Here is a 23,989-nt window from a genome sequence, read left to right on the forward strand (position 1 = left end):
AGACCTTGCTGAAGAAAGACGGTTGCGTGGAGATCAAACCTCCGAGATTCTGCGAAGCGAAACACGAAGCGGACGACGACAGGCTGCTTGTCGTCATCAGGAACAAGGACATTTCCTCCCACATCCACAACGTAAGGCCCGAGTCCGTTCTTTTTTTCTACCCAGCACCATTTTTGAATATCAGGATCCATTTTAAAGATTTGAAATGTTAGGCTACGTATAGCTGTAGATTTAATTGTCAGTCTCCGCAGACGCGCTGTTCACTGGGAGAACGGTGCTTCATGAAGAGCTCTTTAAAAACAAGTTATTTGAAAAACATGAAGCCTGTCAGCTCTGCTTTTCTTCTGTCTCCGTTTCTGATCAACGAATAACATCGCTTGGAGTAGCCCAGCCCAAAGGGGTCAGGCTGGGCTTATCTTCTGTAACGGAGCGGCTCAGCCGGGCTTTGGCTCCTGGATTCCAGTGAACGTTGCAGTGAACCTGCCTGTAGCTCCCTGTATTGCTGGCCACGGCTTTGGGGTCGGGCGGTGGAGACACCAGCGTCGGGGTGATGCAGAAGAGGAGGGGGTGGGTTCCCCGGGTCTCCGCGAGCCGGGGTGAGTTGCGGAGAGGTGCAAATGCTGTTGAAACTCGGCTGCGTGTGCTAAAGCATCTCTGCCTTGGGCAGGTCCCGTGCTTGCTGAAGCTAAAGCAGTGTCCGAACGTGGTGTTTGCCGGAGTGGACAGCCCCGAAGATGTAACAGCTCACACGTACCAGGAGCTGTTTCATGCCGGTGGCTTCGTGGTGTCGGACGAGGAGGTGTTGGAAACGGTAACGCTGGGTGAGTCTCGCTTGAATGCAGACACGCAGACGTTCTTTGTTCGCTGTTTTGCCCACACCGTCCAAAAACTTGCCGTTGGCGTCCTCTGCTCCTGCTTTAGCGGGGGACAATTCTTTCCCTCTGTTTGACATTTGAGACCTCATCTGGGTAGCAAGTCCAGGTCAGGGCTCCCCAAAACATCCAAGTACAGCAGGGGCCACCGAGATGGTCAGGGGCTGGAGGAGGGGTTGTACAAGGACATTCAGCCTGGAGAAGGGAGGGCAAAGGGGAGACCTTGTCGCTGTCTTCGGCTCACTAATGGGAAGGGGCAAAGAAAACGGAGCCACAGAGCTCCTGGAGACGCGCCGGGATGGGGCAAGAGGTGACAGGGACAAGTTGCACTTCTCTTTTTTAGATATTAGGGGGGAAAATCGACAGCAAGTGTGTTCAAACACCAGGACAGGAGCCCAGTTTCACAACCTAGGTTGTGAGTCTCCATCCTTGGAGATATTCAAACCTCACCTGGACAAAGCCCTGGGCAACCTCAGGTGGCCCAACTTTGAGCAGGGCTTGGGCCAGAGACACCCCCAGGTCCCCCCATTCCACCCTTGGTTACCCTTTGGCTCTTGCTGTCTCCCCAGGCCAACTGAAAGAGGTGGTGAAGGTGCTGGAGAAGCTGAACAGAAGCGGGAGGTGGAAGTGGCTCCTTCACTACAAGGAGAGCAAGAAGCTCAGAGAAGACGTCAGGTAACGGCTCAGCGGTGGCGGCTCCCTTGTCCCTGCTGTCCTCGTCACCGCAGCGAGGACATACCCACCGTGGTGGAGTTTGGTGTCCCTTTTTACTCTCAGTGCAGGGACACGGGGGGAGTTAGGTGCCTCTGTTGGGTTTAGGCCTCTTACAAGATGAACTTGAAGATTTTTGGTCAAATAAGAACTTCTCTTATCAGCGAGAGAGCGTGTGCTGGCTGGAACGGCCAGAGGCCAGCATTTGCTTGCTAGCAAGTAAAGTGCCATAGATTCTTTTTTTCTTTTTTTGTACCTATATGAGATGGAGCAGCAGGACATGGGACCTGGAGAGGATCAGATGGCCTGAAACGTGTCTTGCACGTGATCCTGGATGAGGCAGAGCTCTGGCAGCTGCTCCGTGCACCCCGCTGTATCTCCATAAGGCGGTTTCCCCCATCGCGCTGGCAGCGACGCCCTCTCTGAGCGTTAACAGCCTGCCAAGGGGCTTGAGGAACGGCACAGACCTCATTTGAGGAGCCGCACGCTCCGAAAGCTGCCCCTGCAGACGCTCCCTTCCCACCAGCTCACCCCAGCTCCCGCACACACACGCCCTGGGAGCTCGGGGCACCTTCCTGGGGCTCTCTCTGCCCCCGCCGTCTCTTTGCCGTTTCTTTTTTTCCGTCTCATCACGCGTGGGATTTGGGGGAGTGATGAGGAGCTCTGAGTTTGTAACATGGAGAGGAACCGGGGTGTCGTGGGGCGTGCGTAAAATCAAACCCAGCCGGGAAAAGCAGAACTTCTCCTGTTGCTATTTGCTACTTATTGTAGGTTGTTTGCAACGACGTGTACTTAAATGATGCAATCGGAAAAAGAGAAGTAAGGCAGCGCGTAGTATCCATTGAAATGTCCTGCTTTTATCATGTTTGAACTGAGAGAGGGATGTTTTTATGGGGCAGGCTGCCTCTGTCAGCGCCAGACCACGGGCCACAAGGGATGGCTTTCTAGTAACGACCTGCCAATAAAGAGGAAACCGGTGTGTTCTGTCGGAGCAGAAAAAGCTACAAATGGGGAGAAATCTCAGATCCTCTCCTGCACGGTGATAGCACAAAGCAATCAGTTTGAAGACCTGGTTTTCAGTCCGGGAGCGGTGAGGTGTCACAGAAGCTCGGGGTCGGGTATTTCATCGTAGTCTGTGGGATGAGGATTCAGCCCCCTCTGCTCTGCGCGGGGAGACCCCCCTGCAGTGCTGCCTCCAGCGCTGGGGCCTCGGCACAGGAGAGACACGGAGCTGTTGGAGCGGGGCCAGAGGAGGCCCCGGAGATGCTGGGAGGGCTGGAGCCCCTCTGCTGTGGGGACAGGCTGAGAGAGCTGGGGGGGTTCAGCCTGGAGAAGAGAAGGCGCCGGGGAGACCTTCCAGCCCCTTCCAATCCCTAAAGGGGCTCCAGGAAAGCTGGGGAGGGACTCTGGCTCAGGGAGGGGAGCCATGGGATGAGGGGGAAGGGTTTTACACTGGAAGAGGGGAGATTTCTATTAGATGTCAGGAAGAAATCTTTGCTGTGAGGGGGGTGAGCCCCTGGGCCAGGTTGCCCAGAGAAGCTGTGGCTGCCCCATCCCTGGAGGGGTTCAAGGCCAGGTTGGACGGGGCTTGGAGCACCCTGGGCTGGTGGGAGGTGTCCCTGCCCGGGGCAGGGGGTGTCACTGGATGATTTTTAAGGTCCCTTCCAACCCAAACCATTCTGTGATTCTGTGCCGCAAGTGGTTTCCTTATGCTCCATCGCTGGCACTCGTGTAGCGTCTCTTGACTCTGTGGTGGGATCATGAGCCATGGTCTGTCGGAGCTGCCTGGAGCAAGGGGTCATTTTGTTTTCTTGCCGCACGTGCGAGCTGTACAGCGACGCTTGCTCCTGCCGTCTCCATTTAGTGCAGGGTAACAAGCGCAAAAGCACCCATGAGGCTGAAAGAAACACGCCTGGGGAAGGCAGGTCCCATCGTACCTGCTCCTTCCCTGGGAGGGGAGAGAGGGGTGAAGCCCCTCCGCCACTTCACCTTGGCCCTCTCCCACCAGGGTGGACGCCAACGCCCGCAAGAAGCGCTTAATCCTCAAATCGTGCCAAGGGGCTGATCTCATCGAGGTGCTGCATTACCACGCCTGCGACTCCGGGTCCTCCCCCGAATCCCAGTCCGTCAACTGCTTGTTGAACCTGCAGGTTCAGCGCGTCAGCGCCAGGTTCGCCGTGTATCTCACAGGTGAGGACGGGCTCCGGGCGCTGCCCTGTGCTGGTGCCCTCAACCCCCACGAGCACCTTCCGAAATCGGCCTGGGAGGTGATGGAGGAAGTACAAAAAAACCCACCCCATTTTGCTCCCATTTCTCCTAGAATCACTTATTTGAGGTGCGGGTAAGGTGGGAGCTGAGTCGTTGCAAGTCGGTGCAGTAAAAGGCAAAACGAACAGATTTTTTCGGAGCTCTGCTAAATTCCGGCAATTTTTCGAGCCTGCGGATGGCTTTACGTCACGCTCTAATTCTGGCCTTGCTGGGCTGAGGCTGTTCAGCGTCGTTCATCTGCTCCCATTTGCAAAACAGGATAACTGCAGTGGGATTTGGGGATATTTTCTGTAGGTTTCAGAACAACCTTGAATTACGGTTCCCCTCCTTCCTTCGCAGAGAAGTCCAGCGTCAGCAGGGAGGTCCTCGAAAGCAAAGGAATCCTCGTGGCTGATGTCAACACCTTCCTTAGGACGATGCAGAAAGTGGCTTCCCCGTTTAGAAGAAGCTACTGGTAAGCAGGGGGGGAGCTTGGGATCGACCCCTTCTCCCCCAAAAAGTCTGGGAGCAGCTCCCGGATTGTCTGCGGGGCAGCAGGCGGGGAGCTGGAGTCCAGCGGCTCCCGCAGCCGAGCGGGGACCTTTCCCCGGGACTGGCTGCAGGATCTGCTCAGGGCCGACTCCTGAAGCCGTCCTGATGGCCCGTGCTCGGCAGAGCCACACTCGGCACTGCCGGCAACGGGAAACACTCCGGCGCTTGCCCTGGGGAAGCTCCGCCAGACATGGGCACTGCCCAGAGCAAGGAAGGGAGCAGAGCAATAACCTGCGCCGCGTCTCTCTGTTGCAGGTGACGAAGCGAAACCGCAGCACAGCTCCTCCCCGGGCCCCGCGGCGCCGGTTTGGGCATCCCGGTCCTCTGCGGGACAGCCCCGACATCCCAGTGGATTCCCGGTGCCGCACACAGGAGCCGTGCGCAGGGGAAGGTTGGCTCTAGTTCTGTATGTATGTAGAAATTATTTAACGATGGCTAATGCAAATCCTCCCGGGGATTTCCTCCCTGCCATCGACTTGCGTATAGGACGGAGGTTATTTTAACATTACACAGTTTTAAATTATTGGAGTTTTTTTCAAGTGCTTAGTGCAGCTGACATTGGAAAAAACAGGAACAATAGATTTAAAAAAAAAAAAAAAAAGCCGTTTACTTGAAGGTTAGGAACGGTACGAGTCCACAATGATAAAAGCATTTTCCACGGGGCTGTTGCTGTACACGCTGTACAGGCCGCCTGCGGTAGCCGCGGGGGTGGGTGTACATTTTTAACAGGTGTTGGCCACCGTCGCCCGAGTGCCAGCGAGCCCGCGGCCGCCGCTCCACACTACGTTCCAAGTCGCCCCTGTTGCCTCTTGGTACCGGTTCACTGCTGGGACCCGAGCGCGTTGCAGCACGTGGAAAGTCTTGTAAATAGCCAGACAACAGGAGCCAGGAACAAAAAAGCTCTTTATTTATGGTAGCTCTGACAAACATGCCGGGGGGGGACGACAACAAAATGCCGCAGTTCAGACCTGTGTAAGAGCCCCTACCTATGGATGTGGAGGACAGGGTTGTCCTCGTTTCTTTTTTTTTTTTTTAATAAAAGAATGCAAGAACATTATGTGCTGGATGACTTTTGTAGAGAGTTTGAGTAATAAAACCTAAAAACTAAATCTCGCCCACCGCTGGCTCTCTGGAGTGGGGTTCCCGCTCAGCCCCCGGCCTCTCCTGGCGGCAGGGGGGAGGAGAGCAGCTTTCCCAGCTCACGCAGAGATCAGAAACCAGCTTTGTTCTGCGCTAACCCTCCACGTTGAAGCCCACAAGGGAAGGAAAGAGCAAGCAAGATGGCTTGGCTCTAACGGTGGTGGGCTCGTGGAGACGCGGGGCTGCAGGATGAACACCCTCCTCCTTCACCGAGGAGTAACCAGGTCCCAGCAGCGAGGGGTGACAAGAGCCCGTTTTTCCACAGGCGTTAGGTCTGTCTTGCCTCTGAAAAGGCTCAGCTTGTTGCCACCAAGCACTGAAGCAGCTCAAGAGAGGAAGCGCGAGGCCAGGGAGAACTTCCCCGGCCACAGCTGGGCACCTCGCTCTGCCACTACCCGGCTCCCAGCGGCTTCCACTGGAAAGGTGGTTCCTGGAACCAGGGCCCGGGGAGAGGAAGTGCCGAAAGCCCCGAAGCGCAGGGAGGGAGGAAGGAAAGGGGCAGCTGGAGCCAGGCTTAGCCCAGCACCGGTTTATGAACGAGATGTGGTCAAAGCCCCGGTTCCTCTTCAGCAGCGGCACAAGAGCAGCACGGCTACAGCGGAAGGGAGGGCTGAAGCCTTCACCAGCGCCCCTGCCTGGGAGAAAGCTGTTCCAAAGGCATTTTTCTCTCTTTTTTTTTTTTTTCCTTTTTTTTTTCCTGGCCCTTGGCCTCACTGTGTATAAACACAAGCCCTGCTCCTCGCTCCACACCTGCCCCCCCAACAGCAGGGTTGCTGCAGGCTGCAAAATCTGTGCCATGGGATGGCTCGGGCTCACGCCGAAGAGGAGCATCACTTAGAGCGAGAGAGAGAGATCAGTGCCCTGCAGAGGAGCCGTAAGAGCAAGAATTATTTCATGCTGCTTCAAGGAAGTGCTATTTCTGGATGCAGGCAGTAGGGGGTGGCTGCAGGGAGCGAGAAGGCTGGCGCCCAGAGGCACGGTGACAGGCCTCGTGCCGCAGCATCTTCTCCCCTGCCAAAAAGCAGCCCCGAGAGCAGCTGGGGCCAGGAAGCCCAACCAAGGAAGCCCGAGCCCGATTATTTCTAGGAGGAAATGCTCCGCAACCACTCACGTTTCAGGCCTGGCAGGTGGGCAGAGATCCAAGGGATCTCAGAAAGGAGGTGCTGCTCGTACCACTGAAGTGAATCAGACCAGAGCACAGGACTGGTTTCCAGAATTTGGCTTTACTTCGCAGTACAGAAGTCATTTGGAGCCTTCAGGAGACACGAGAAGCACAGGCTCTGTCATACCGATACCGCAGTGCCGTTTGGTCCATCCGAGAAGCCACCAGGGGTACAGAAAATACTTCCACATCTTGCCTGCTCTGTAATTTGTTCTCTCAATTTTATTAAGATTAAAACACAAAGGAGCCTTAGGCACAGCTGTGTCCCAACCGATGTAAACAGTTTTAGAAGCTTAAGTGGAGGTTAAGTTCTGTGCCCAGAACGAAGCCAACATTTGCTGCTACAATAGATGTGGGCTTTGTCCATAATACAACTTGCCACAGAGTTAGATTGATGGGAAGAGACTTTAGGGATGCTGTCCACAATAATGGAGTGCTCAGTTTCTATTTTCCTTGATATCAGGTTTAGGGTGACAGCCGTCACGGCTACTAGCTCACCAGAAGCACATAATTGTGAAGGATGTTTACAAATGATTAAAAAGACAAGGTAAGACACAGCTGTCAATGAGTTATTTCAAATCTGCACCAACATCTACGTCTGCAAAAAAAAAAAAAAAAAAAAAAAAAAGAAAAAGAAACAAAAAAAAGGTTCAGTCTGCCTTTCGCTTACGAGGTTAGTCGTTAAATCAGTCAGTAATTTGCCAGATTCTGGACAGCAGCCCTACTAGAATGAAATAATTAACACATGATATCCAAAAGGGGAACATTACCAGTGCAGTACTCTTCAATCTCTCAGAGATGGGATTACAAAAGCAGGCCTTACAATATTGAATTTCATACAGTGTTCATTAAGTTCCTTATATATTCATATTAGCCGATTTAAATTTCTCCTAATTAGAGATTCTCATTACTGCAGCTCCTCCTCCCCATAGATATCGTTTTTCTTGCGTTTCATCTCCTCGAAGTCAAACTCTGATCCCATCATCCTCTTATAAATATCTTTGATGTCATCGCACGTCGTCTCAAAGTGAGTAGTGGCGTCGTAGGTGCGAGAAATGAAGATCTGGAAAGAGCAGCAGCCGTTTAACACCCAGCCTCTCTCCTCACCCCCTCAAACACGAGCGCGGCCCTGAACTAACCTGGCTTTCGGTTCCCAAGTCGGTCGGTGCAAACAGGTCACTGATGCTAACGAACCTGGAAGGAGGGGAAAAAAAAAAAAATAAATCATAAAGCTTCAGAATGGTTCTAGAGCACCGCTGTGGGTGCGAGAACGGTTGAATTAAAGACTCTGCCCAGCGCATAGGCAGATGCAGAGGAAATTCAGAGTTTCAACACCTCTGCGCAGCCAAATGACCTTCAGATCCCCTCTGCCTGCATGCCTCAGGCCCGAACGCTTGCAGCGGAGAGATAAGGGGCAGAGGGGGCTTGTCAAGGCCTTACTTCTGCTCGATGGGCTCCAAGAGGTCCAAGGCCGGCTTGATTTCCTTCTCTGGGTCCGCGGTTTCCACAGTAGTGCTGGCAATGGCGATGTACTTCCCCTGCGCCGCCACGTTGTGTGCAGAGGAGATCATGCAGACGTAGATGTCTGGGGAAGCACATCACAGCAGCAGGTCAGGACGCGCCAGGAGAGCCAACAGCCCGGGTCAGGCCTGCCCCATCCAAAAAGCCACCTCTAACTTGCACACTCATGCGCTTCCTCCTGCTCCCCTGACACTTCTTGTCTTGTTTAAGACCACGCTTGAATGAGTCCCGTCCTTGCCCTGCAGTCCTACGTGCTCTCGGTCTCTTGGCTGATGGGCCTGGACACGAGCAGCCCCGTGCCATCTCCAAAATCCAGTTTCCTGGGGCTGTGAAGGCTCCCGAAAGCCAGCGGGGTCCCCAGCAGCCAGCCCACCCCTCTGTCTGAGGGCGAGGAAGCATTTCCCCTCCGGCACAGAGCCCTCACCCCGCTGCCAGGTCCCCACCCTGTGCTCCTCACCCACTTCTCCCAGGCTGGGGCACTTCCTTCGGCGGGTTCCTCACACGGTTTTCCGACCACAGGTGCCCCCCCACCCCCGCCCCAGCTTGCCCTGCTGCTGCTCTAAAGCACAGCCTCGCTGGGGCCTAAAAAAATCTTGTCCTTGATTTTCGGAGAAGGACATGAAGTCTGCCACAGTCTGCATTCTCCTGTTTGATCCACATCTCACCGGACCAGGGGAGCACATGTTTGGTGCGAGGCCGTTTTAACGACCACCCAGCCTCAACCGAAGCGCGACGAGACCCACGCACACCCCCGGCACTCCCCGCTCTCCACGCACCTGATTTTCGGTTGACCTGATTCTGTGGAATGATGATCTGGCAGGAGTTGGCATCGTTTGTATTCTTGATCGGGTGGCTCAAGATGCAGATTACCCGAATCACTTGGCCGACCTTCGTGACGCGGTCCGAGACGTAGCTGGGGTCGCAGATGAGCTGTTTGCAGCGAGCAACCTGCAGAGGCAAGAGAGACCTCGGGTGACCACTGCGCAGAGGCGCGTACACAGCCAGAGGTGAGGAACCAGCCAATTTGGGGGGGGGGGGGAAAAAAAAAAAAAAAAAAAAAAAAAAAAAAAGAGCAATTCAAGGTGGTTGTTCCTGCGTCAGGTTCTTATCTCCCTGCCAGCAGCACGCTTCAGCTCGGGCCATCCAAATCTCAGTGCGTTACTCTTAAAATTAAGCCTACGTATAGCTGCGTGATCAATCACGTCTTCCCCTTGTCATTGACTACACCGTTAAGCTCTAACCAGTACAGAGCCCAGTCCTTGCAGTCTAGGACCATAACTTGCTGTGGTCAAGGCTGAACCAAACAGGTAAGAACTGACCAGTTGGCGTCAGGACTCGTTTTTACAGTAATAGTTTACTATTTGAGCAATTTGAAGCCTCCAGGCTGCCTGCACTTGGGCACATCAGTCCGTAGCATGGATTATCACCTCCGCTGCTAGCCAGGACACATCATCCCCTACCCGGGAAGGACACATTACCCTACCAGCAAACCTACCCTACGCTAAGCTGTCCTGCGAAGCTCCCGCTCCAGTTGGGAGCACATTTATAGCTTCCAAGCAGCTCGCAGCACTCTCGCTCGCTCTATATTGCCAGGTGGAGAAAAAGCTGCAGAAAAGCCGCGTGCCAGCTGCCTGAGCAGCTAAGACTGAACGTCAAGAGCAGAGCTGAGTCCATACCCAGGTCAGACACAAGCAACAGCTCCTCGCCGGTTCAGCCAGCCTGATTTATTCAGAAGACAACCTTGCTAGCCCATGGAGACCACATTCCAGCTCCTGGAGCAGGACTACTGCACTGCGCTGTGCTCCTCACCAGGAAAACATCATGTCTTAAGCGAGCTAGCGCAGGGCAAAACATCACCAGCCAAGCAGTTTTGGTCCGAGGGCCCTGATGAGGGTTCTTCTACTGCATTTGTTCAGATCGATGACCAACAGCCCCAGTTTGGAGAGGCCAGATGGGGAGCGGGGAGTAAGGAAAGAATCGGAAGGTACCGTACCTCCCCTTCAGACTTCACACCAACCACTTTGCCATTTTCTATCACAATCTCTTCAATGGGCTTGTTCAGCATGTAGGTGCCTCCGTATATAGCACTTAACCTGCAAGAGTAAAACCACTTCAGCGTGTTCCACAGGGGCACGATTGGTTTTTAACAGCCCTTTCAGCCCCTTGTTTCTGTTTCACTTGGGCAAACCCCACATTAGACTTAAACCTCTTCAAAATACACTGCTCAAACCTGCAGGCAGCAGATGCTGTCTGCTCTTCTTTCTGCGAGGCATCAGCCGGTATTTGGAGCAAGTCATAGGTGCGATTACATCCGGCTAGAAAGAATCTGCTTGGTGCAACCCAGACAGTCCTACAGTGCTGTAGGCTACACCATGTAGACAAATCCAGCCTCTTGGATATACAAGATGCCGCAAATGGTATCTCTGCGCAAACCCCGAACTACCACTGCTAAGAGGAATCGCGGTAAACAAGCCCAGAAAGAAACAATCTCACATGGAGGAATTGCTTCTTGATTAAGACAGCAAGAGAGCTGTTAACGACCGCAGTATTTGTATGCGGCATCACCTTTTGGAAGCCTGATGACTGACTCCACATATCTGATCCCCCCCACCAGGTACTACAGCTGCATTGAGCAAACACTGGAGTCCCAACCCAAGTTCTCACCTTGCAAATCCCTGGGGCAGCTCTCCAAGGCCATAGAGGGGATAAAGGTAGGGGCTTTTGCCGTATCTAGCCAGTGACTCGCTGTAGAGCTTAATCCTGTTGATTGTTTCTTGGCATGGTTGATCTAGATAGCTGGAGAAGGCAGTTACATGATTTGCAACATTTCACAGACCAAGACTTACAGCAGGATAGACACAGAGAGCAAAACATTTGCTTCTTGTGAAGTTTCCTTCTCCACCCTCCAGCTGCTCCTGGCAAGTAATTCCCTGGAAGTTCCCTTTTTAGAAGCACTTAAGTGTCACAGGGGGGTTTATTCAGGAAGGAGATGCTTCATTAACCCCAAGAACCCACAAGTTTAAATACCCCATCAGCAGAGGACACGGTATTTTAAAATTCACGCAGCGTCGGGGACAGACACGTTCTGCGAGACGTCCCACCCTCAATCCGGATATGCGCCCAGCACCCCAGCTGATCTGGGGGAGCAACTGAACCCAGACTTACTCGTCAGTCCTGTAGAGCGCGAGGGCATGGCCCGTGAAGTCTATAACATCTTGCCCCAGGTCAAACTTCTTATACACATCGCGCATGGTGGTCTTCTTGGGATCAACGCCTTCAAAAGTTCGGGGGTCGTTCTCATCGAAGTTGGCAACATACACTAGGAATTTCCTGAACCGGCGTTTCTCAAACAAGCCCATTAAGCCTAAAACCAAGGTATTTTTGTTAGAACTCACACAGCTACTAAACGGCTTTTCCATTGCCAGTGTATCAGAAGCGGGTAAGAACCACCGAGTGTTTCAAACATCACTTGCTAACGTGGAATTTGACCTCGAGGGCTAACCAAGGCGCTCTGTTCAAGCAGGAGACACCAAAATCTGCCATACCGGTCCACACTGGCAGCTGTCCCGCTGCACCGGACCTCAAGAGGTGGAGCAGCCAACTTTCCTCAAGGCATGGCTGGAGGCCGGTCTTCTACACTACTTCCAGCTGGGGGAAAGCCTGGAGAGCAGTTTCCACTTGGCCTGGTGTAAAGCCCAACCTGAGGTTCCGTAAGCACAGACCTGCGTTTGGTATCTACCAGACTTGGCATTGTCAAAAAGCGGCGATTAAAGCTCCATCAAAGCGGTGCTGGGCTCTCCTGCAGCCTCACAAAGGAACCAGCAAGTGCTGCGAGGGTCAAAATTTCAAACACCAGATTGGACAAGGCACCATTTATGTGTTTTAATTTTCTACAAATTGCAGAAACAAGACTGGGTTTGATGAAACACGAAGGCAGAGACAGCACCAAAAGCACCTCCTACTTCTGCCAGCATGAGTCTCTTAAGAGACTACTTCAGGGTCAACAATGGGGCCAAAACTGAAGGAATGACTGACACGCCACTCACGCACCCTGAATCTGAAGCTAACGGACAGCCCTCTGCCAGCTCCCACCGTATTTCACTACACTATTACGAATGATCAGTTGTTTTATCTGAGGAGCGGAATTTAAGTAGACAACAATTAAGATTAAGCCAGGTACCACACGACGGAATTAGTGATTCCAGTTTTCCTGCTGACAAAACGCAACATTTTTCACACAGGCAATTCCATCCAACAAGGACCCAACATTAAATATTTATGGCAGAGCTGAGAGCATAAGCCCCAAATGTAACCCCTGGAGCCAAATTCTCACCAGATGAGCCACAGAACAGGCAGCTTGACCGGCTCCATCTGAAAGCCCCAAGAAAACAGTAACTCAAGGCTCAGGAAGCCCAAGACTCACACTGCAAGTGGCATTTGAAGTCAAATGAGATGCAGAAGAATCCTACGCTAAGCACAGCTTGTTACTGAGATGGAGTAGCTCCACCTGAGGAGCATCCAGATTTCTTTTCTACACGAGCACAGAATATCCCGAGATGTGGGTGGCAGAGACCTGTCTGGCCTTTGTTTAGAGACGGTGGCCCCGGGAGGACACAAAGCAAGGTGCGACTACTCACTGGATGCCAAGGCTTCTGCCTCAGTGGAAGGAACTTTGTAGATCTTTCCTCCCTTGTAGACGAAGCTCCCCTCGATCACCTTGAAGTCTAAGTAGCGAGTGACTTCTGTGTAGAGCAGCATCTTTACCAACTGACCTGGAAAAGAAGTTTGGCACAAGTCAACCGGCTGGTCTGTAGCCAGAAGCCAAGAGAACAGCGCTTCTCACAAGGCAGACAGTTCTTCCAACACAGCAAACCCTTCAACGGCAGCACCGCGTTCAACCCACACAGCTCTTACACCTTTGTCTAACAGACGGGGTGCGGCAGACACTCACTACTGCAATTATCAGGCAGTTTTAAGGCTTTCTTACAGGCAATTAAGAGCTTCCTTGTCATTACTCCAGCTTCCATCAGTCCTCTGACTAAAAGCCATCCCGCAGCATGTTAATTCCCCGCAGAACACGGCTGCTTTTTGCTCCTTGTGGTTCATTCACACTCAACATGACAAAAGTGGTCACGTCTTTGGGTGACAGCAGCTCCTCATCCTCACTATTCCGATGTAGCACAGCCTGCCTATTGGCTGTCCCACCAACTTCCCCTGGCTTGCACGCAGCTAATGTCGAGCTGTCCCCCACTGACCTGTCCCCACCCACTGTCACATCCCCACAGAGGGATGATGTCCCTTAGAAACACGCCACAATGTGCGCGCTGAGACTCAAGTGACCAAACCTTGACTGGAATCAAGTCTTCCACCGCATTAACCTTGAGCAAGACTGGCACTACACCATACATCTATCCCCTCCTGCTTCAGGGACAAGGTATTTCAGTAGCAAGTGGTTGCTATTTGGCAAAATGAGTTGTGCCTGAACTCGTTTGCATTGATAAGCACTTCCGCAATAGTGGGTTTGGTCCAGAAGACCCGTCCCAGTACTGGAACACAGATTAAAGAATGAGGATTTGTAACATCAATAAGGGATGAGAGAGTCTGCAAGCCACAAAAATAGGAACAAAGGGAATTAACAGTCACCATGGAATCAACAGTTTCTTCCTAAGCCACGGAAGAATAACAACCCACAAATTCATGGCATTAACTCTGGCTAGAAATACAAACGCTTTAAGAGAGGATGCTGGAAAACGGCCGTTCAAACCCTCCAGATGTGCCACTGCTGCACGCTCCAAGCTGAAGCCATCTCCCGAGTGCGAAAGGTCCACAGCCAGAAGGAGTCATGGAGCAGAAGCTGTGGTGCTTCTGGCATAAACGCGTGTGGATCCGCTCGAGCGAGCTTTCTGCAGCTCTTTGATTAATGCTTCCGCAAGCTCACGACGAGATGGCTGAAGGGCTGTTTATTCGATCCCAGCACTGAATACCAACCCAGCTTACGAGGCAGACTCGGGAGCTCAGTATCGCTTACCGTTAGCCATAAGGAATTTTGGAATTAGGTCCACGTTCCAGTCTCTTCCTCGCCCCATAGATTCTGGTGGAGTTCCTGGTAGATTAAACCTTTTGTAGAGCTTCGGAGAGAATACAAAACTTATTATACTAGAGGAAATATCTCTGGGTATAATTTCTCCCACACATGTACACACTTTCCACCCCCACATCCCCCCAGCTGAACATAAGCTCTTCACATCAAGCTTTTGGCTAGTGTTTTAGCTCGAATTTGACTTTGGATGCAATACACAATTCACATCCAGTAAATTCTTAAAGTAGGAATCAGACAGTATTATTTTGCTCATTCAGTCTTTCTTTCTCCAAGGCTTAAAGCTTGGGAATTTATGACCTGCTGAACTGAAATACCATTTAACATAGCTAAAGGTAATCTGATCAAAATGCCTGCTTCGGGAGAGGGTGGGCTCCTCCATATACTTAAATCAGATCCCCCAATATTTATATTTAACCCAGTTAAGCAGCAAGGAGAGCAGAGATTTCCTGACATCAAACTGATCAGCCAAACTAACAGCTTTAGGGGCTTCACAATCGCAGGGTGCAAGCAGTAACCCAATGAGATGGTGCCTTTTAGCTGGAAGCGCTCGCAGACCAAGGACCAAGTGTAACGTCAAGGCACAAAGAGCACGCAGCATTTCTTAGGCCAACATTTGCCGGCAAGTGCAGCAGCAACGATTTATCCGAAGAGTTTTAACATCTAGCTGTCGGGCGTTATACCTCTGAACCATCGCTCAATCACTGCGTGCTTGAATCTTGGCTGGGAACTACAGAAAACAAGTGCTATCTACCAAGTATAAACATACACACTGGTTTCTCTCCCTGCTATTATCTGCTGTGGAAGTGCCATAAAACATTCTTACTCAAAGGAAATCCTTAAGAGTAATTACTTCGAATCCACCCCTAGGATAGCTCGAAATAAAGCCCCCTTTTATGTGCCTGGGGAGGACACAATAGGCGGGTGTCAGCCTCCGTACTTACATCCTCCAGGGGTGTAATGGATGCGCTTTCCCCTCCATAGTAAGAGTTACGATCCATGTGAAGGACTTTCTTTCCATTCACTGACATAATCCCGGAGAGGATGCATTCCTACGGAGAGAGGAAAGGATGCAAAGGACATGTTAGTTGCATTTGAGCCTCCTTCCGCTTTTCCTAGCGATGCTCTCTCAAAGAGCGTGTTCAGACAGCCTACTGCATGCCTGGATCTGAAGGTACCATACCGGCATAGTCCTTTGAAAACAAACACACCAGTTGCCTCACTCCAAAATTAAGACACACATGCTGAAAGACTTATTTGAGACAGATTAACCCCTTACTAGGTTCGCTGTCTGCTCTGGGCAAGCCAACCAAGATGTTTTGACCACACGACCACCACCTACCAGGGCTCCCCTGAGGAAGTTTCTGTGAATTTTGTGCATTTGGGCTAGATTAGGAAAATCTATACTCCTAAACCACCAGCTATCAATTTCAGGATGTCCGCAGAGAGGCAGCGCTGTCATTTATAGGTGACAGCGGGAGCATGAAGTCTTACTGAGACATCAGTTAAGTCTCCTCAAAACCTTAACCGTTGATATTTGCCACACTGGGACACACAATAGAGTCAACAGCTACTCTTAGAGGACAGAGGAAGCATAAAAAATAAATTAAGCCATTTGGGAGCTTTATCATCTCAGTAGACACTTGGCTATCCTTGCTATGTGCTCACTGAGATTAAAAACACCAAGATTACTTTGAGCAGCAGATCAGCTGCCATGTTTGAACGCAACACCAAGGGGCTGAGACTAATTGCAGAGGGACACAAGTTGCAGCTTGCAGAACCAGCTGAAGACTTGCATGGCTAAATCCCCATTAAAACACAACGTTGCAACTAACCCGGTCACCAGCTCTGGCACTCACAAGCCAAAGAGCTTAAAAAAAACCAAAAACCTTGAATACTTGCACGCTTATTGTGGAGATTTCACTGACTTTTCCCCGCTCTGCCTCAACTCTCTCCACAGGCAGAATTACATCTGCAACTGGGCTCTCATTCACCATCAACATTATCTAATTTGTAGTTCCCAGCCACATTTCACGTTATCTTTTATTCAGCCTGTAAAACCCCACATCCAGCTGCCGAGAGATGCCACCGCTGCACATCCTCACGCCCAGGAGCGGAGGAGCGGTTCATTCAAGAACACCAGGAGCTTGGTCCTCCTGGGAGAGACCTGTGTCTCCGTGAGGTCCTTTGTGTTTACGCCACCTGCCTCCTGCCCCACGGAGCGCTCAGGACTCTCCTCGTGTGTCACTTCCCCCCTGCTGCAGCGTGTAGGAGGCTTATTTCAAACTATGTTATGACAACACTGGCCAATATGGGTATCGGTTAACTCAGCCAAACCACAGTTATAACACAAGAAGTCTCCCACCGTACATCGTTTACGTGACTTGCAGATCATAACTCTGTTAATCCTCGGTGTAAAGGAAGCTTTTAAAACCATCTTCAACTTCACCAGCCAAAAACCAACCCCCACGGTAAAGGAGGGGCTTATTTTGTTCCAAAGTGTCCCAACACCTGTAGCTGCGTGGATGGCTGGCAGGGATCGCTGGTGTTGGGACTTGCTGTTCTGGTGCTTCCAGGTGGCAATGGGCAAATCTTTTCTGCTGGAAGAGCGAGGCACTTCAGCCAAGGCCCCAGAGAGCAAAGCTAGAGCTGCTCCCTGGTGCGTGGCAAGAATGGGCCACTCCAAGCTGTGGGTGATTTCAAAGTTTGACGGTCATCACGTGGATGGTGAACAGAATTAGCTGCAGTACTTCCCACAAAACCTCTCTATGATCCGTCAGCTGCTCCTTCCAGCACCATACCATCCTCCACAGACTCCAGATCTCCCACGTCCTACAAGACGCCTCTACTTTTTCCAGCCAGGCTGAAGCATGCAGAGACCCTGCCAACAGACGCTCCTGCACCAAACCCTGTGTTAAGACCCTACTCGAGAGCGCCATGAGCCCTGCAAGGCTGAGGAACCGCACAAGTACAGATGGCTTTTATGGTGTCAGTTAAATCACTAATGATTTACCACATGCAACGTGGGACTATCACACCAAATGCATCACCACTAGCCAGTGTGATCTCAGTTAAACCAAATTCCTGGAGCTCTACATAAGGGCTCTGCTTTGATTCTTTGCTCTGTCCTGTGGTTTTATCCCGCCTGGAACATCTTCCAAAACCCTGGCTCACCAGCTCTGCCAGATGGAGGTAGAGGATGGCCAGCGTCCATGCTGGAGCTGAGCCACGAAGAAGCCAACCAGGATTTCAAAACAAAATAAGTATCAATTGGAGGGATGGAGTTACAGTAAAATCTGCAGAAGCTACGCTCCGTGGTTGTCAGCTGATTTCCTTCCTCCATTCAAGGAAACTTCAAAGCATTTCTTGCTCTCTCTTCTCAGAGCAGCACATCCATCACTTCCCAGTTAGCGTGTATCCCTTCAACAGGTTGCCTGTCCAAACTGGCAGCATCCCCCCTAGGCAAATTTGGGTACCAGCAGAAGATGTAAGAGGTCTTAAGTACCTTTTCAATCTTATTTCATACCCATTAAACACCGATATGGGCATCGAGGTGGAGGTATTACGATACTATTTTATCCAAGGCTCATTTAACAGGTTTGTAATGTCACCCAGGCTCCTGCAGAGCCCCAGGTGTTGAAATCCCGCGCAGGCTTTTCACTGTCGCTTCCCTTCGCAGCCGATGAGGCAACGGCACGGTCATAAAACACGAGAGGCACAATAGATTTATCCTCCCAGCTCAGCAATTCCTTTCGACGGCTGCACTGGCTGGCCGCTGGCTAGAGCCATCCACGGGCGCGCTAGTCCGCGTCTAGGAACCGCTTGATATGTCATTCTGTCGTTCGGGTCAGGGAGCGAGGAAAACAAACAGCCTGTACCGATAAGGGAAGGGCTGGAGACAGTTTAGACTGCAAATAAAAAAGGGGAAGCGTCAGAGTTCAAATCTGTGGCTTTCTGACCATATTAAAAACATCAACCCTGTGCAAATGGATAAAACCGAGCAGCTGTTGACAGCAAAAAGGGGCACCAAGACACAGCAGGGAAAGCTTCAGGTATCCAGCTGGGGTCGAACACAACCTTCCTGCAAATTACAGTCACACTGTGCTACTATAATCCACCGCTTCAGCCAGTTCAGGTTACGACAGGCTCCCAAGAGGTCGCATTGTGCTGTCGAATGAATGACAGAGCAAGTCTTACAGCGACTGATGTCGTCTGCGGCACTGCTTGGCCGCTTCAAATGGCCGGAGAGCACAGAACCAGAGCACAAGGCGCACCAGAAACACGGAGACAGCACATCCAATACAAATCCATGAAAAAAAAAAAAAAAAAAAGGGAATAATAGGTAACTTGGAGGTATTGGCATTTCCATGCTTGCTTAAGACCGTCAGCTCTTCCCTCGCTTGCACAAACTGCTCAGGAATAGGCCTTCTGCACACAGAAGCCTTCAGGAATGGAGGGAAGCAAGTCGCTTTACATGGATTTTCTCCAAGTAGGGCGGCAGTTCAGAAAGGCTCAGACAGACCGATGGAAACTTGAGCCAGCGTCGGTCCATCTAACAGCACCGAGGGGAGGATTCCACGCAAAACATTTAGCAAGATCCCTTCATCTTCAACAAGGGGTTCTGGCACAGCAAGAGCTCTTTCTTAGAAAGACGGGGCTGTGCAAGTAGTTACACACAGCTCGTTAGCGTCGCCCAGGCTATTCCACCTCTAACATACGCTGGCCGTGTCTACCACACCAGACTCTGGCAAGCAACGCTCAAAGCTCTACTTTGCAAAAGCAATTACTCATGGCACTTGAGCAATCCCCTCAGCTACCAGGGGATGATGCAAGGGACAGCGACACTCCACTTGGTCCTCGCAGTCACTTTGATGTTTTTTAGGCTCTTTAAGTAATAAGGCCTGTGTCTATACGATTAAATATATCTTGAACCAAACAGTCTTGGCTACTCTGCTCCTACAGAAAGTGAACGTGTATCTTTGCAATGGATTTATATAGCTTTAACGCGGTGAGGCAGCTGGCAGGTAAGAAGCTTAGTTCAACCCACTGGCGCCTGCAATGAGAGAAAACCCAGCAGGAACATGGTGTCCATCTACCGGGGCTGAACAGGGTAGTTTAATTATGCCCAACATTCACGTCAAATAACCCAGGCTGTCTGGAGCACAGAAAGCAGGGAACGAACTCCTGTCAGAGGGCACAACATTCCACTCCTGAACATCCTGGTAAACAAGTACCGAGCCATTTCCAGACCAGAGAGGTATAAATTAAGGTGAACTGAAAAGACAAGTCTGAAAATAAAAACACGAGGTGTTCTCCAGCCTGCCGATTACTGCACCAGATTAAAAACGAGTTTGTGCAGTAAGTCTGGAGAAAGATGCTGCCTAATCTGCAATGCACGACGCACCTAGCAAGCCTAAGCCAAGGATCTTAAAGCTATTAAACCTTGAGTAACTTGGAGAAGCCATTTCCACCAGCACCTCCAGGATGCGGTAGCTAGAAGATCTACCAGCTCTCGTGCTGGGACACCAGACCCACCAGCACTGTGCAGATACCTGCCCTGTAGTTACCACACACGGCCTGACACTTCACCACCGCTCGATGCACAGAGGGATCGGGAGGAACATAGCACTCTCGTATGAGTTAGTTATACCTCATGTTAGGTTTGAGTCTGTCGTATCAGCATTAATTCAGGATTAAAAACGCACTGGGATTATTTTTTCCCCATACTGCTAAAACAAAGCTTTACAAGCTTGGCACTGCAACGGGGTCTCCAATTAGCATCCATAAGGGAAAAACTGAAATATTTTGAGTGCCGGTAATCCCAGTCCTAAAGCTGCCTTAGTTTTGCATTACTGCTTGAAGAAGAGACCAGCACCTGAAATATTCATGTTCCGAATTTCAGCTCAATCAAAAGTGGTATCTCTACACGTGCTCTTGTGTGCTTACGTAGAGGTGGCCCTGCAGACCCAACCAGAACGACCACTGCGACAGATGCATTTGCAGCTCTTTTACAAAGGCTCCGCCGATTTATTTTTTTCTCTTTAAACCAACAACCGAACTTTCACTTTGGGAAGAGAAAGAAAAATCCCCCCAGATCAGCAGCTGCTCACTGCCTCTCCCAGATGGTCTGGATTACAGATATTTTATGGGCTTTGTAAAAGTCCTAGAGATGAACACTGGGACAAGTCAACCATCAACTCTCATGGGACAAGACACAAGATGGGCACAGCCCACAGGTAGCCTGGCAGAGTGGCACAGTGGTCCAGTACCCAGCAAACAGGACCCCCAGTTAATCTTCTTTTGTTCAGGCAGCATCGAGATCAATACTTGAGGCGCAAGCCAGGCTTTTCAAGAGAGGAGACACAAACTCACTCAGCTACAGCAGTTGCCTGGTGGGACTCCAACACGCCATTTCTGCAAGGGCCAGCTTTAAGAAAAGGCTGGTTGAAAACATCATCTGAAGTTTCACGACAGTTCAAGGCTCTTTGGAAAAGGAAAGAAACAATGTGTATACGCAGCGCGTTTTCCAGTTCCTTTTCCTCAGGAAGCCTGACTCTGCCAGCACTGGTACCAGACCAAAGTTGGAGGAGCAACCTTCAAGCTTGCAGTTTGATGCCTCATCTGACTGCAGAAAGAGTCCTGTAGCCCAGCCTGAATCAGGCTCCACTCTGACACTACTCGCCAGCCACAACGGTTGAGCCAAAATCTTGCATTTTAGGATCGGGAACATGCTGGCTGCACCAGGACCTCTGGTTTCCATTCACTTGCTTTTCCGCACCAGCTGCTCAAGTTGAGGTGAAGTCCATCCTGCTCTAATTGGTATTTCAGAGGTAAAGCCTGCACATCAGCAGCAAAATAAGCGCTCCTGCACGCTCTCAGGGTCTGGAGTTTGGTCATCACACCTTAAAATACGGCCATAATTTATTCCTTTTAACTCAACTGGTGATCATTAGCATTAGCTTGTCTTAAAAGTGATTTCACAAGAGGCCTTTTGTCAAATTTACATTGGCATTTGTCAGTTTGAGATTAAGCACGGTGCTTACCAACTTGATACCACAGCTCACTCTAAAGCATAAATTAACATTTTAATGAAGCTCAGATCTATTGGAGGCCCCTTCACTAGAAGCTCATTATATTTCACCTCCCCAGAAGTGCGTTTCCCTGGTTTGGTGAGCCAGAGACAGGTTTTTAGGACAGGCTGCAGCTTTCCCTATCAAAGGGAAGAAGTTTTTGCCTCCTAAGTCATTCCTGCTACCTCAAAGGAAGAGCCTTGAGAGAAAGGAATGAAAGCAACCAGGAAAGTTGGGTTTACCCTACAGCAGCAGCTGGGAAGACGCTCCCACACTTTGCACATTTTTCTTTGTGCCGCATCCTGGTTTTGTTACCATTGTCCCCATACTCAAAACAGGGGGATGACAAACCAGATCTGCCTTGAGTGGCTGTGCCCCAGTCTGTCAGCAGACATGACGCCTTCGCCACTGTGGCAGCCCCGTCAATCACAGCCCCAAAGCCACAGTAGGAAGTGCATGTATTTCTATTTACAATTATCATCAAGAGGGGAAGTGGGGGAAATCCCTCACGGCCAGCCCCAAAGATCTCTCTTTGTGTAGCCATCTCTCTCCCCATTAACAGGAGGAAACAAAAGCAGGAAAGGCCATTCAACAGCAAGGAAAACCTCCTCTCCACCATGTTGGATTTTCTTCCCCCCTTCTTCAAACAATGCCTCTCGTTTGTAACCTGCAATCCACCCTTCAGCCCTTATTAAACCCGCAGCGGATAAGCTAACAGTGGCCCCAGGCATCTCCCCGGTTTGAAGGAAGACAGGAACCAGGAGAAATCCTCCAGCAAACCTCACGGGCAGCAGCACTGCCATTTTTTTTTTTTTCCTCCCCTTTCGGCAGCCTGCAGCGCGGGCTGCATCCTCCACAATAGGACAAAGCCTCACGACGGCTCATCCTCCTCCCTCCGCCGCACCCCCAAGTGCCATCAGCTGTCAGCTTTCCTCAGGGACGACCATGGGGAAGCGACAATGCCAGAGAGGAGATTTTTTTTTTGGGGGGGGGGGTTGGGGGGGGGAATCAGGCAAATTTGACAGGCGTGGAGGGCTCGCCCGCCTCCCCATCCCCCTCCTGCTGCAGTCAGGGCTGGATGGAGCCGAAGGCTGCAAAGGCGGAGCGGGGAGAGGAGGAGGGGGGGGGGTGTGGGGGGGGAAGAACCAGGTCTGCCTCCACCCTAAGCCGGGCTGGGCTCCGGGAAAAGGGCTGGATGGACCTGCAGCCACCTCAGGTTCGGGATGGGTGAAGGGAAAAATCAAATAATTAAAAAATATATATATATATATAAATAAAATTAAAAAACAGGCAATAAATCCCCGTTAGCGCTTTATTGTCCCTCGTCCCCCCCGCCCTCTCTCCGCTAAACAACTGCATTTCCTGGGGCCTCCCACGGGCAGCGCGGCGGAGCGAGGGCCCCCCCACACACACCCCCTGGAGTCTGGAGGGGGGTACGGGGGGGGACACCCAAACAGGGGGCTCCGTGGTAGTCATATAAAAGCAGAACCCAGCCCGGGGGGGCGGTTAGAGACGGGGGAAAAGGACGCAAGTAGGCGAGCCGGGGGTGGGGAAGAATCAATGCCCGGGGGGGTGGGGTGGGTGGTGTGTGTGTTAATGATGGGGGGTGCTATGATAATTAGACGAGAGACTGGGAAAGGGACGCAGGTGGCGGGGAGGGGGGGACAGGGGACCAGAACCCAGGCACCCCCGGGTAATATTTAGGGGGGGAAGCGGGAATCGAGGCACCCTAACGGGGCTGGGAAGTGGGGGGGGGGGGGGTGGGTACGATGGTGAGGTGACACATGAGAGAGAGGACCGCAAGGTCCCAGCGGGGCGTGGGGGGGTGAGATATTGGGGAACAGATCCCGACATCCAGAGGAGGGAACCAGGACCCGGGTGCCCGGGGGGGGGGGGGGGGGGCGGGGGGGGAAGCAAAGGGAGCAGCCCCCAGGTCGGGGGGGGAGTTAATGATAATTAGGTGATAGACGGGCAAAAGGACACCAGCGCCCGGGGGGAGCGGGGATGGATACTGGGGGTGAGCGATAGGGAGGGACCCAAGCACCGAGGGGGGGCCGGGGGGTGCGGCGGGGCCCGGCAGGGCGGCGGCCGCCCGCGGCAGGCCCGAGGCCCAAGCGGGCGGGCGGCGGCTCCTCCTCACCGTGAGGCCGGTGCCCAGCACGATCACGTCGTACTCCTCATTCATGGCGGCGCGGGGGAGGGAAGAGCGGGGTGCGGGGGGGCGTCTCTCGGGTCTCTCTCCGCCGGCCGGGGCTGAGGCGAGCCGGGCGCTGCGGGGCCGCGGGAGCGGGAGAAAATGGAGCCGCCGCCGCCGCCGTGAGGAGACCGCGCCGGGAGGGGGCGGAGCCGCACCGCCCCCGCCCCTCCCGCCCGCCTGTCAATCACCGCCCCGCGCCGCCCGCCATTGGCTCGCAGCGCCGTCGCTAGAGGGGGCGGGCGCTGCGCCGGGCCGACGGCGCTGCCACCGTGGTGGGGGCGCGGTGCGCATGCGCGGGGCTGCGCCGCGCTTCCCCCCCCCCCCTTCCTCCTTCTGCCCCTCCGGGTCCTCAGTGGACACGCACCCATGGCACCCGTGTCCCCTTCCGGTGCCCCCCTCTCCATACCACCCCTGGCCACA

At 52.2% G+C, this 23,989-nt stretch overlaps 2 protein-coding genes across 7 annotated transcripts in view; one reads left to right on the forward strand and one right to left on the reverse strand.

The window, feature by feature from the left end:
* Nucleotides 1–5,439, forward strand: part of TASOR2 (transcription activation suppressor family member 2) — a 49,454-nt gene extending 44,015 nt beyond the window's left edge. For 3 of the 6 annotated variants that reach the window (XM_063323729.1, XM_063323732.1, XM_063323733.1), the window contains 6 exons: nucleotides 3–131; nucleotides 668–821; nucleotides 1,442–1,547; nucleotides 3,592–3,773; nucleotides 4,191–4,305; nucleotides 4,638–5,439. In XM_063323729.1, coding sequence (XP_063179799.1) covers nucleotides 3–131; nucleotides 668–821; nucleotides 1,442–1,547; nucleotides 3,592–3,773; nucleotides 4,191–4,305; nucleotides 4,638–4,641 — 690 coding nt within the window. In that variant the 3' untranslated portion in view covers nucleotides 4,642–5,439. Of the gene's footprint in view, nucleotides 1–2; nucleotides 132–667; nucleotides 822–1,441; nucleotides 1,548–1,848; nucleotides 2,947–3,591; nucleotides 3,774–4,190; nucleotides 4,310–4,637 lie in introns of those variants that run through there. The other 3 variants (XR_010069605.1, XM_063323730.1, XM_063323731.1) reach the window with 3 other exon arrangements.
* Nucleotides 5,440–6,726: 1,287 nt separating this feature from the next.
* Nucleotides 6,727–23,717, reverse strand: GDI2 (GDP dissociation inhibitor 2). The gene is made up of 11 exons (XM_063323734.1): nucleotides 23,513–23,717; nucleotides 15,247–15,354; nucleotides 14,234–14,333; nucleotides 12,843–12,977; nucleotides 11,371–11,569; nucleotides 10,870–11,001; nucleotides 10,199–10,298; nucleotides 8,982–9,153; nucleotides 8,125–8,269; nucleotides 7,824–7,878; nucleotides 6,727–7,747 (listed from the first exon to the last, which is right to left on the reverse strand). Exons 1-11 carry the CDS (start codon nucleotides 23,555–23,557, stop codon nucleotides 7,592–7,594), a joined length of 1,347 nt encoding a protein of 448 aa, XP_063179804.1. The 5' UTR covers nucleotides 23,558–23,717; the 3' UTR covers nucleotides 6,727–7,591.
* Between the last annotated feature and the right edge of the window lie 272 nt (nucleotides 23,718–23,989).

Source organism: Chroicocephalus ridibundus, chromosome 1 (assembly GCF_963924245.1).
Source record: "Chroicocephalus ridibundus chromosome 1, bChrRid1.1, whole genome shotgun sequence".
NCBI classification, from domain to species: Eukaryota; Metazoa; Chordata; class Aves; order Charadriiformes; family Laridae; genus Chroicocephalus; species Chroicocephalus ridibundus.